Genomic DNA, 12,611 nt, shown 5'->3' on the forward strand with positions numbered 1-12,611 from the left:
GAGCCCATGTCTGGCCTAGGCCTAGCCTTTCAAGACAGGATGCCAGGCTCTTGGGGACAGGTTTGGGTTCCAGCAAGACCTTTGCTTCCCTCAAATGGGAATAAATAATGGGGTAAGTTAATTACAATCATCAAGGGGCCTCGCCTGTCACTTTGGGACTGGATAATCAGAAGATGGAGGTCTGAGCCGGTCCAACCTCCTCATAGACTCTTTCTTAGCCAAGACCAGAATAAACAATCACTGAGTCCCCAGCTAGGAAGTGCCCCCCTAAACCAGCCTGTCAATTCTTTTTTTCTTTCTTTTTTTGTTTTTTTGAGATAGAGTTTCTCTATGTATCCTAGGCTGTCCTGGACTCACTTTTGTAGACCAGGCTGGCCTCGAACTCACAGCGATCTGCCTGCCTCTGCCTCCTGAGTGCTGGGATTAAAGGCGTGCGCCACCACGCCCGGCTCAGCCTGTCAATTCTTTAGTGGCACAGCCACATAACATTTTAGAGTGGAGGCTCCCAGGCCGGGGTCTTGGGATTTCCTTAAAGTTTAGTGGCAGGGCTCCGTCTGTGCAGTGCTACCCGGGATGAGTGAAGTTCTTGGCTGTAGCTTGGTAGGAAGGGAAAACCCCTGGGGCGGGGGAGGCAGCGTACAGATGTGAGATGGGGACAGTAGGTATCTCGCTGTGAGGTCTCTATCCTTTCAACACTGAGCCATCTCCCCAGTCACACTGGGCTCTTTTTCAGTTTATGAGTGTGTCTGCTCTTTGGTCCCTAGGCTTGCTTGGGGCCGCTCATCACGATCAGCAATGACTGAGCACTGAGTGGGTTCGCTGTGAGTGAGGCTCAACTTTGCGGGTGTCACAGGAGGGAACAGTTATCCTATGCAGAGCCCTAGAGAGGATTCCTCTAAGGTCTGCCTGAACCTCCCAGTCACTGGAGTGAATGCCTGGTGTCGCCCCTGGAAGGACAGAGCAGCTGCAGCTTGTGGCCTGGGCTCCAGGGTTAGCGGGCTGGTGGCTTGTGCTTTGGCCTGCCGTAGGAGCTTCCCCCTGAAGACACGCTGCAGCTTTTGGAGGAGTGGCCCGGGGCTCCCTCTGAGCCCTGGGAGACTGGGAACTAGGGCTTCTGCAGGACGTTAAAACACTGTACTTCAGCAGCCGGGCGTGGTGGTGCATGCCTTTAATCCCAGCACTTGGGAGGCAGAGGCAGGTGGATCGCTGTGAGTTCGAGGCCAGCCTGGTCTACAAAGTGAGTCCAGGATGGCCAAGGTTACACAGAGAAACCCTGTCTCGAAAAACCAAAATAAATAAATAAATAAACACTGTACTTCTTTGCTGTTTGGTGGGATAGGGCGAGAAGAATGACAGAAAGCCTGGGCTAAGGGAAGTGGGGCAGGGTGGGGGAGAACAGAGGATGGCAGCCAAGTGTGGCCGTGCACACCTGTTGTGGAAGTTTTGGTTTCTATGTAAACACATTTTTGTTTTAATTCTAGGTGTGGGATATGGGGGCTGCTCCAATTTGTCCACAGCTGCCAGCTGCCTCATGAGAGGATGTGTGTGATGTGTGTCAGCTGTGAGCTACCTACCTGCGGGGGGGGGGGGGGGCAGGGTGAGGAGGGGGAAAGGGGGGGGTTGAGGGGATGTGGTCTTTGCCTATTGGGATAAATGACAAAGAGAGAGACAGAGAGCTTGGGGGCTCTGAGAGAGACAAAGACTGCTGATGCTCTCCTCTTGCTGCTCTTGGTTGCTGTTGATGCAGTGTGATGAGGAAAAGTCAGATATCCAGAAATGAAGATTTGCCCCCAAGGAGCAGGAAGGAGCTAAGGAAAACTACAGCCCCTCTCCCCACTAACCCTTCTCTCCTACCCGGGGTTGGGGTATTGGAAGGGATTGGGAAGGAGCAGGCAGAAAGCGATTTAAAGAACCCAAAATAAAGAAGTTTTTAAAAGTACACTAAAATGCTGGGCATGGTGGCGCACGCCTTTAGTTCCAGCGTTCGAGGCAGAGGCAGGTGGGTCTCTGTGAGTTCGAGGCCAGCCTGATCTACAAAGCAGGTCCAGGACAGCCAAGGATACAGAGAGAAACTCTGTCTTGAAAAAACAAACAAACAAACAAAAGTATGCTAACATACACCTGCTTCTTGGGGAGCAGGCAGGCGACACAAATTCAAGGTTAGCCTGGGCAACTCTGTGAGACTCTGTCTCAAAATAAGAAAACATGGATCAGCAATAAGGCTTACTAGGTAAAATCGCTTGCAGCACAAGGCTGATGAGCTTTGTCCAGAACCCACAGTGGAAGGAGGAAACTAACTCCTGGAAATCCTTCTCTGTCATCTGCATGTACGTCACTGCACACGTGCGCGCGCACACACACACACAGCAATAATAAAACAGAACAAAACCCCAAAAACAGCAGAGAGAGGTGAAGAGCCAGTCCCACTGCCTGGCATGGTGGCTCACGCCTTTAATCCCAGCACTCAGGAGGCAGAGGCAGGCAGATCGCTGTGAGTTCAAGGCCAGCCTGGTCTACAAAGAGTCCAGGGGAGCCAAGGCTACAAGGAGAGACCCTGTCTCGGAAAGAAAAAAAAAATCAAAACAAACAAACAAAAAATCATTCCCGTAGCGAGAGGGACAGGGGGCTGTGGGAGAAGGAATAAACAGTATTTGCTCTGCTTCAACAGTTACTCGGTTTAGCACTCAAGTCCCCGTTTTGTGTTTCATTCCAGGCACTCTGGCGACATGACACACTGGCTGTCCGAAGTCTTCCAGGAGTGAGCTTTAGGGAACGCTGCGTCCCTGTGAGCCCCAGCTTCCTCAGCTGTAAAGTGGCAGCAGGCTCACTAACACACGAGAGGCCTGGTCTGACTGCAAGATGGCTGTTGTCACCACCGCCTACTACAAGGCGAGCCTTGGAGGAGCTGAACGGGCTTTTCTACACCAGGACTGTCCTTAAAGCCAAATCCCAACCATCTTTGTGAGTTCAACTGGGCCTACTTGCAAAGATTACCTCAGCTGTTGACCCCCCCCCTTCTAGGAAGGGGCAGAGGTGGGGGTCCTGGACCCCAACTGTTCGCACTTCTGCCTTAACTGGAGGTGGCTATGTGGCCACCACATTCCCACGCTCCGGTTTGTAACCCCTCACTCAGGCTCTGTGAATAAGCCCACTCACTCATTGGTTCCCCAGGAGGACCTTTGGTGGAATCAAACTTCGGTTTGTCCTTGGGACCTTAGAGAAGTCGGTAGATGTAGCTTACTCTGTTCATCCCCAGTACCACCCTGGGCACATTCTAGGGACATGTGCAAGAACTACAGAGTAGCCTCCAGTGGACCTATTCCTTCATGCAGTGAGGGTGTCATTTTCTGTTACTGTAACAAGAGACCTGAGGCTGGATAATGTATATAGAGGTTTAATTAGTTGCCTTAAAATATTTCTGTGTCAGCCAGGTGTGGTGGTGCAGGTCTTTAATCCCAGCACTTGGGAGACAGAGGCAGGCGCATCTCTGTGAGTTCCAGACCAGCTTGGTCTACAAAAGCAAGTCCAGAACAGCCAAGGCTACACAAAGAAACCCTGTCTCATAAAAACAAGAAACAAAAACAAAAACAAAAAAAAAAGTGTGTGTGTGTGTGTGTGTGTGTGTGTTGCCTGCATATCTGCATGCAGTGCCCATAGATGCTAGAAGGGGGAGGCAGATCCCTTGGAACTGGAGTTACGGGAGGTTATGACTCATCCTGTGGGACTCGAACTCCAGTCATCTGAAAGAACAGTTAAGTGCTCTTAACTGCTGAGTCATTACTCCAGCACTAGCTACTCTGTCTGTCCTTTTCTTCCTTCCTTCCTTTTGGTTTTTCAAGACAGGGTTTCTCTGCGTAGCCTGGCTGTCCTGGACTCACTTTGTAGACCAGGCTGGCCTCCAACTCACAGATCTGCCTGCCTCTGCCTCCCAAGTGCTGGGATTATAGGTGTGCATCACTGCACGTTACTAGTTAATTTTTCAAGATAGGGTTTCTCTATGTAGCCCTGGCTGTCCTGGACTCGCTTTGTAGACCAGGCTGGCCTTGAACTCACAGATCTGCCTGCCTCTGGCTCTGCCTCCCAAGTGCTGGAGGCATGCACCACCAAGGCCCAGTGATTTTTGTTGTGTGTTGTGGTGCTGGGATGGAGCCTGAGGCCTCACACATGCCTGGGAAGTGTTCTACCTGGTGTCATATCCCAACTTTGAAGCTTTTTCTTCATTTTTCAGTTTTGAAACAGGGGCTTACTAAGGCTGACCTTGAACTTGCCCTGTAGTATAGGCAGCCTTAGAATTAAAAAGCCTGTGGCCCCAGGCTTGGTTTACTCAGCTGCTTATGGAGGTCCAAGCACACTTCCTGGCTGAGGCTGGAGTATGTGAGAGAAACACCCAGCCAAGAAGAGGCCAGGCTTGACTACAGAACAGCGCCCCCTGGTGAGAACCACAGCACCATCAATCTTTCCCAGGACTGTCACACTGGGCATTCAAGTGCCAAGCTCCCAGGGACAAGCTGTATGCGAACTTCAGCAGGAGAGCATTTAATGAGCCTCGCTGCCCTATGCCCCATGAATCTCTAGTTTCTCTGGACCGACCTCATAGCAGGATTTCACAGGATGCCATCTAGAGGAAGGAAGCTGGTGCAGAAGCAATGACATTGAAGGAGAGACTGACATCCCAGTGCCTTAAAGATACGGGACCACACACTCGAGTTGAGAGAGGACACTGGTGTCTGAGGCAGCCCAGGAAGGCACAGGTCGAAAAGCTCCTCATGTCTAAAAAGGCCCTTATTCCTTTTTATTTATTCAATCATTTGAGACAGTGTCACACTATGTTTTTTTGACTGGGCCTGGAACTAATTATGTAGACCTGACTGGCTGAACTCAAAAGAGAGCTTCCTGCCTCTGCCTCCCAAGTACTGGGACCCGTGGTGGGTGTGTCCATGGCCACTGGAGCAGCCTCTTCTTGCTGCGTGACGCAAGGGACAAGCTTTGTCCCCAAATGGGAGACAGGTACAGACGCAATGCAAGACACAATCCCAGGGGATCTAGAAGGTTCTGAGCTGCAGCTGTGGGCTCCTCAGTAGTCCCCAAAGTAAAACCGGCTCTGCAGTGGGCCCTGCACACGGGCGAGCGCTGACGTCTTTATTAGACTCAAATGCTGCAGTACAGGACGACGGTACAGAGCGGTACACGGTTGTGCTTCCATACTTTAAACACTGAGATTCGAGAGAGTTTCAAGTTAACAAGTTTCAAGACAGACTAGATTTTCTTTTAAATATCCATTTGAGAAATTATTTATATAAATAACATAAAGGGAACCCCACGCGTTCGACAAACAAGGCCTGGGAGCATGAGCGGTGCTTGACCAGAGGGGAAGGAGAGAAACGGTTAGCGAAGAAATCAACCGGAGCTACTATGGTTCAGTCTACGGGGAGAAGTTCACTGGAGGGAGAAGGGTAAGGGGGCACGGCCTGAAAATTAAGGAGAGGAGAGACTTAGCGGTGGCGGGGCGGGCAGAGGGCACAGGTCACCTGCGGCAGGAGGAAGGCATACACCACGTTTGCGAAGACAGCACAAGACACAGTAATATACACAAGTCTGTGGGAGGGAGGGGCGGGGGCTGGGCAGGGGACATTTTTTGTGACTTCCACTGTCTTTGTTTTGCGGCCACAGCAGCAGAGTGAGTGGCACGCTCAGGGAGCCGCTGCGTCCTGAGGATGGAGACCATCCTTCCAGCATCTGCTTCTGTAATTTCTGCTTTATAGCGAGCTATGCTTTATACAGCGACGGTTTTTAATACAAAGAATAAAATGATCATTGTTTTTGTAAGACCACAACACATGACTGTACATTACACAAAATTAAGATTGATGATGTGTCTTAAACTGAGGGTACTCTGAGCAGCAGGGCCCCCATTCCTCAGGCCTACCTTCAATAGCAACGCACCCTTTGACCAGGATGCCAAACCCACATCTTTCTGTCCACTCCTGACCCCTGACCCCTATCCAGGCTGACCCTGTTCAAGTGAAGCCTTGGGAAGGAAGGGGGCTGGTCGTGTCTAACTCTTCTCTTGAGGACCCGAGGGCGCCAGGCATGCTGGTTTAGGCTGGAGGATTTAACTCACGTTACAGCACTGTGGACACAGGTCAGGGCAAGCCATGCTAGGCTCTGGAAGAAGACTGGCTGGCACCTAGTCTGGCTTCCTGTGGACACCCTAACCCTCATAAACACACACACACACACACACACACACACACACACACACACACACACACACACACACGCAACACTGGGAAAGGAGAGGCCGGTTCCATGCTGGCCTCTAGGGGTCTCTGATGACTGCCGTTCTTCAGTCGGGAGAACAGGCAGTAAGTGGGACCGCAGAGAAAAATAGATTGCTTCCTTGGTGTGGAATATTTGGAGGACAGATACCTTATGATTCCCGACATGAACAGAATCAAGCCCAAATAAGCCTTAAGAAACACCCACACGTCTACCTTCTCCATACTCAAGCAGTGTGCGCACATGGCACAGGGCTATATACAGGTCACAGGATCGTTAAGTCAGGGGAGTCCACTTGGTCTAGAGTTCTGGCGCTCCTGCAGTGTGCCACTTGTATGTGAATTTACTGTGGGAAACGTACAGAAGAGACTCATTTTGTAAAAAATAACAACACAGTACTCTCTTGCTTTTCAGAGGACAAGATGGGGGTGTCATCGCACAGGAGAAGAACTCAGCGTGGCAACGGGGTGGCCAGGGCGTGCAGGGATGGGGAGGCAGCAGAGTAACCGAGGTGTCGCGCTGGGGAGCTGCAGAGCATTGTGGGAAGGGTGAGCCAGGGCTTTGAAGGGGCAGCTTAGTTTTTAACTGCTTATTTCTTCGTCTGTTTTGTTCAGCTTCTTCAGCGTGTCCAGCAGTTTCTGTGGGGTGAGAATGTGCGTGGATCCTGGGAAGGCAGAGAAGACAGTTCATTCACCTAGTGCCGCCTGAGGCTGCGTTTCCCAGTTCTCCATCCCCCCAACCCTGGTCTGGGTCCAGTGGAGGCTGGGAGGGGGTTGGGGGTGGAAGCCTTGGGCCCTGTCAGAAGAGGCTCAGGAGGCATTTGGGCTCAGGCAGGGCCCCAGGCTGAACCTAGGAACCATCTCTCAGTCAGAGTCCAGCGCCATGTGCCAGGTGACGGGCAGTGGCCATGCTCTGTTCATTATCTCTTGAAGTCAACATGAAGCCAAGGAGAGAAATATCAAGTATGGCAAGGGACAGTGGCTGAGCAGGGCAGGGGAGCAAATGGTGCCTGGTGGGGCACGGGGACCCAGTGACACCGTGGGGGACCTCAGGTGTGGCAGGGAAAGGGCAGGGACCTGAGGCCTTACCTTGTGGAGACCGGTATTGTAAGAGATTGGAAATGCTTGCAAAAGTTTAAGCTAATGGAATCAGATAATACTTCTAGAGCAAATGTAAAAATAAAATTAAAATAAAAAATATTTTTTTAAAAATGGAGGGCTTTTTCGTAGAGATGTAGGTGCACTAAAATGATGCATGGGCCGAGTGGTTTGGGCAGAATGGAGGTGGCAGGTGGTGTGCGCATGAGCGTGCATGCATGAGCAGTGGGCGCAAAGCAGGGGCCTGGTGGGGCGGGAGAACTCAACCAAAGATCCGTCCTTGAAAATGTGCCTCATTGGGGACCTGGAAGCAGTAGGCCTCTGTGGTGGTGCGGGAGCCGATCTGAGCCCCCGCTTCCTCCTTCCCTTCCAAGGGCAGGCACAAGGAGGCTTGGTCCCTGTGCCTCTGGCCGTCATGTGCTTAGTGACCTGGAAGCCTCTTGGTCAGTGTGGACCAGAAGAAAAGCATCAATCTCAGAGGCATCGTCCAGGTCCTGTCCCTACAGTCACTCTTCTGAGCGAGGAATCCGTCCCTGGCTATGTCCCGGGGTCAACAAGCACGCTGCCCTGAGCGTTCCCTGCGCTGGCCCTGTACTTTAAGGCTGTTTCATGACTCTGCAGATCTGCAGCTCCTTGCACAGAGCGGATGTGCTGTCAGGAGTGTTTATAACACCTACTTGAGTGAGCCTGCCAGCCTTCCTAGGTGGCCTGAGGCAGGCCACAGGTCTTCCCAGGGGAGGGGATGTCAACGTGAGCCAGACCTCTGCTCACTCCGGGCAGCTGGCTCCGGATCCGGTGAGGAGTGGCCTCGGGCCTCCTGAAGTCAACAAGGAACACAGTGGCTGGAGAATGCCCTGCCCCCATGCTGGACACTGGTCTAGGAAACAGAGAGGCTGGCTTGATCTTGAAGGCAAATTCAAAGCCCTTTGATCAGAGGCCTGTTCCAAAGCCTCCATTCAGAACCTCAGGGAGGTCAGGGAACCTATGTCGTAGGATTTTCTGATCCCGCCTTATCCCTAACCACTGGGCTTGCCTAGCCTTTACTGAACAAGTGTAGAGCCGAGTCTTGGAGACCCAGTGAGGCCTTCCCTTGATCAGGTCAGCATAGCTAGGCGCTGACATCTGAGCTGCTTCAGTACTGCGTGTGGAGCCTGGTACCACCTACGTGACAAAGGGAGCGAACGAAGCGAGCCCCTAAACCACAGTGATCTCACATTGGTCCCCAGGAGGTTGGCTACGCCGGCCTTCTACTCAAGAACTCAGAGGCTCTCTTCTAGTCCACACGGCTGGGTGATTAGGAAATGTGAGCAGTGGCCTCCAGTCTCATGCTTCAAAGCCTTAAGGGGGGGGGCATGGTCCCCGGAGCCTTCTGGAAAAGCCATCCTTATCAGAGGGATCTGCACGGGATGTCTGTGTGTCAGAACCAACAGCCCCAACCTGGAACACTGGAACATGCTCTCTATAGAAGCACACACAAAAACCTCACAAGTGAGTGGGAAGTGGTGGCAAATGCCTTTAATCCCAGCACTTGAGAGGCCAAGGCGGAAGCAGGTGCATCTCTGTGAGTTCAAGGCCAGCCTGGTACACAAAGTGAGTTCCAGGTTAGTGGGGCTACATATAGAAACACTGTCTCACAAAACAAAGCAAAAAACCCTCATAAGAAGCATGTGCACTAAATAGGTCTAATCTAGTCTGAGAATTCTCTCATTTGTTTTTTCTTTTTATTTTAAAATGTATTTATTTGCCTGCATATACACTTGCATGCCAGAAGAGGGCACCAGATATCATTATAAATGGTTGTGAGCCACCATGTGTGGTTGCTGAGAATTGAACTCAGGACCTTTGGAAGAGCATATAGCATAACCTCTGAGCCATCTCTCCAGCCCTTGTTTTCTTTTCTTTTCTTTTCTCTCTCTCTCTCTCTCTCTCTCTCTCTCTCTCTCTCTCTCTCTCTCTCTCTCTCTCTCTCTCTTTCTCTCTCTTTAAGTTTTTTTGAGACAGGGTTTCTCTGTGTAGCATTGGCTGTCCTGGACTCACTTTGTAGACCAGGCTGGCTTTGAACTCATAGCGATCCGCCTGCCTCTGCCTCCTGAGTGCTGGGATTAAAGGCGTGCGCCACCACACCCAGCTCCTTGTTTCTTTTTTAAAAATGACTTTTATTTTATGTATATGAGTGTTTTGCTTTCAGTGTATGTTACTGCATCATGTCTGTGCCTGGTGCTCAATGAGGCCAGAAGAGGGCACTGGCTCCCTTGTGACTGGATCCCATGAAGGCACCGAGAATCGAACCCAGAACAGCCAGTGCTCCTAACCACCGAGCCATTCCTTCAGCCCCTCTCTTGTTTGTGTTGGTGGCTTCCTGGCCATTCACGCACGACTGGTACTGCAGACCTACATCACAAGGCAAGGATGTAGAAACCATATCAGAGGGCATCACTCATGGGCAGTCTGGAGGGACTAAGATGAGGCTTGGTAGAATTGGGGTTCTTCAATGGTCAAGATTCATCTGACCCACAGCTGCCTCGGTGACTGGAGAGATGGGAACTAGGAAGACTCAGCAAGGCGCTGTCTCCTGGAACACGTGATACTTGCTCGGGACACTATCTTCGTGGCTAGGACTCATCTCCTTAAAGGTAAGCTACAGAACCAATGCTCCCAATGCCCTCTAAGGGTCTGCACTATTCCGACCCTGGTCACCTGGATGGTCACAGGAGGAGAGGGGCGTGGCTGTCCCCTGCCGCCGGCCTCGCTGGTGGAAGGGCTCTGTGGCTATGGCTCCGTCTCTCCGCTTCCCTCTATACATCTCTATTTACAATTCTTATTTACTTGTGAGACAGGGCCTCAGTCTGGAACCCTGGTTGTTCCCAAACTCTCACGTAGACCAGGCTGGCCCTAAACTCACATAGATTGACCTGTCTCTACCTCCTGAGTGCAGGGCTTTGTCACCATGCCCTGCTTATTTGTTTAGTTTTTAGACCCTGTGTACACTAGGCTGGCCTTGAACTTGAGATCCAAGGGCCTCCGTCTCCTGAGGCCTAGGCTGACAGATGTGCGCCTCTATGCCTTATCTCCTATTGACCTGGCTTTCCACAGGAAGATGAGCACAGGACAGATGGAGCTGAGGCCCAGGGGCCGCGGCCAACTCCATTTCCTTGGCTTGCAGCTGTTGCCCTGGAGACCGTTCCCCTCTGCTGTGGGAAGTGCAGATAAACGGGGGGTGCCTCTATCCCTTCTTCCAACAGGGAACCCACACCGAGCAAGGCAGCTTCTGGTGGTATCTAGTCAAACTCTGGAAGGGCTGAGATCCACCAGAGCCTCGGGGCAGTGACCCAGTGTCCCTGTGCTTGTATTCTGTGGCCAGGGAGCTTGCTCACCATGCTTACAGGACACTCCAACCTGCTGACTCCCTGGGCCATGAGTCAACTTATGTTGAAAGGATACGTTGAGGGCCCATAATAAAACAGGTAAGAACCCTAAGGAATTACTAACACAGGAGGTTCCCAGCACACTTAAGGATGGAGAGGGAGAAGGGAAGAGGAGGGTATGGAAGAAGAAAATCTGATAAGAGGCCTGAGAGAGAGAGAGAGAGAGAGAGAGAGAGAGAGAGAGAGAGAGAGAGATTGATTCAGAGTAGCAATGGAAACGCGATTTCTTCCCTTCTTCCTCCCTCCCTTCCTTCCTTTCCTCATGCTAGGCGAACGGTCTACCACTAAGGTACACCGTAGCCCTCCTCTTACTTTAAAAAGAAAAGGTTTGCGTTTATTTCAATCACGCATAAGTGTGTATGTGCTCATGCACGCAGGTGCCCACAGAGGCCAACGGCATCAGGCACTCTCGAGCTGGAGTTATGGGTGACCGGGGCTGATGAATGTGGGTGCTGGGAACAGAATTTGGGTCCTCTGCAAGAGTATGACATGCTCCTAACCACTAAACCGCCTCTCCAGCCCGTCTTGTTGAGTTGCCCAGGTTGACCTTGAACTCACTCTGTAGCCCAGGTAGGCCTTAGAGCTGCCTCTGCCTGCTGAGTAGCTGGGATTGCAACCCACCCCATTGAACTAGAATAAAAGCAGGACGAAAGAGTGCAGTTTCTGCAGGGAGCAGCACATGATCAGTGTGTCACCGAGCCCAGAGCAGCTGGAGGGCGGTCACCTGACAGCGCTGTACCTATCCTGAGCGAAGGTGTCCATCCCCTGCCTTGTGCTGGCCTGGGGTCTCCTCTGTTACTCATTTCTCACCCTCGGGTGCTGCAGGCATCTCCCAAGGGTTGGCCTTCTGCATGTGGCCATCCTGAACATCTGTTGGCCTCACTCTCGAGCTCACATACCCTGTAGGAGCCTACACTTCACCCTGGGCAGCAGGCTTGGACACCACGCCTCAGACATCCCTCGACTCCTAGGCTCCTCTTGGAGGAACAGCCACACACAGTTACTGTCACTTGATTTAACCCCAGTGACTGCGCAGCATTCACCCAGGGCTTGAGTGAGCTGGTGGATGGAGCCCAGGGTGTGAAGGCAGCACTGGACACATTTTCAATCAGCGTTAAGAACTGCAAGCATTTTCTTGGAAAAAGAAAAAAAAATTCAAAGAAATAATAAAGTAAAAAAGAGAAAAAGAAAGGAAAAGAGTGACAGGATAATCAAAGAAAGCCCTTCAGATGGAAGAGTTTCTTTCTGTAATAAGCTGCTTTTACTTTTGTTTCTTTAGCTCTCACTCCATTGTTGGAGCCTGATCCTCAAAAGATACCCTAGAGGACTCCCTGAAGTCGGGGTGTCTCAGGTCCATGAGGAATTTGGTGGGAGTGAGAATGTGAGTAGAACCTGTGGGAGAATAGAGGCCGGCTGAACGGGGGCGCCCCTGGACGTGCCAACGGAGGCCCCAGCGCCCGAAGCCAGAGAGGCGTGAGGGGGGAGGCATGCACGGGCGCATGCACACACGTACACAGGCAGCAAGGCGCCGGCATGCACAGAGCATGTGAGGCCACACAGCAGAAAACCCCCCCTCCCCAAACTCACAAGGGCAGTGATCTGTCCCCTGGGCACCACCCTCCCCCTGCACAAGGAACCTTAAGGAAAGGGTCACGCCTAAAGCCTGGCTGTGCCAGCTGCTGTCCAGGAAAGCTGTGTTTGAGCGCAGGGTCCCCTGACACATTCATGCAACACATATGCAGGCAGTGAGCAGGGAGCACTCATGGGGCCTATGTCGGACAGAGAAACAGGCGTGGAAGCTAATCGTGGG

At 51.9% G+C, this 12,611-nt stretch overlaps 1 protein-coding gene across 2 annotated transcripts in view; it reads right to left on the minus strand.

Annotated features, from left to right (window-relative positions):
* Positions 1 to 5,121: 5,121 nt before the first annotated feature.
* The window catches only part of STXBP1 (syntaxin binding protein 1), a 64,938-nt gene continuing 57,448 nt past the window's right edge, over positions 5,122 to 12,611 (minus strand). The window contains exons 19-20 of one of the 2 annotated variants that reach the window (XM_084799373.1): positions 12,067 to 12,193; positions 5,122 to 6,943 (exon numbers count right to left, since the gene is read on the minus strand). In XM_084799373.1, coding sequence (XP_084655499.1) covers positions 12,084 to 12,193 — 110 coding nt within the window. In that variant the 3' untranslated portion in view covers positions 5,122 to 6,943; positions 12,067 to 12,083. The remainder of the gene's footprint in view (positions 6,944 to 12,066; positions 12,194 to 12,611) is intronic. The other variant, XM_084799374.1, reaches the window with a different exon arrangement.

This window comes from Acomys minous, assembly GCF_964271855.1.
Source record: "Acomys minous genome assembly, chromosome: 10".
NCBI classification, from domain to species: Eukaryota; Metazoa; Chordata; class Mammalia; order Rodentia; family Muridae; genus Acomys; species Acomys minous.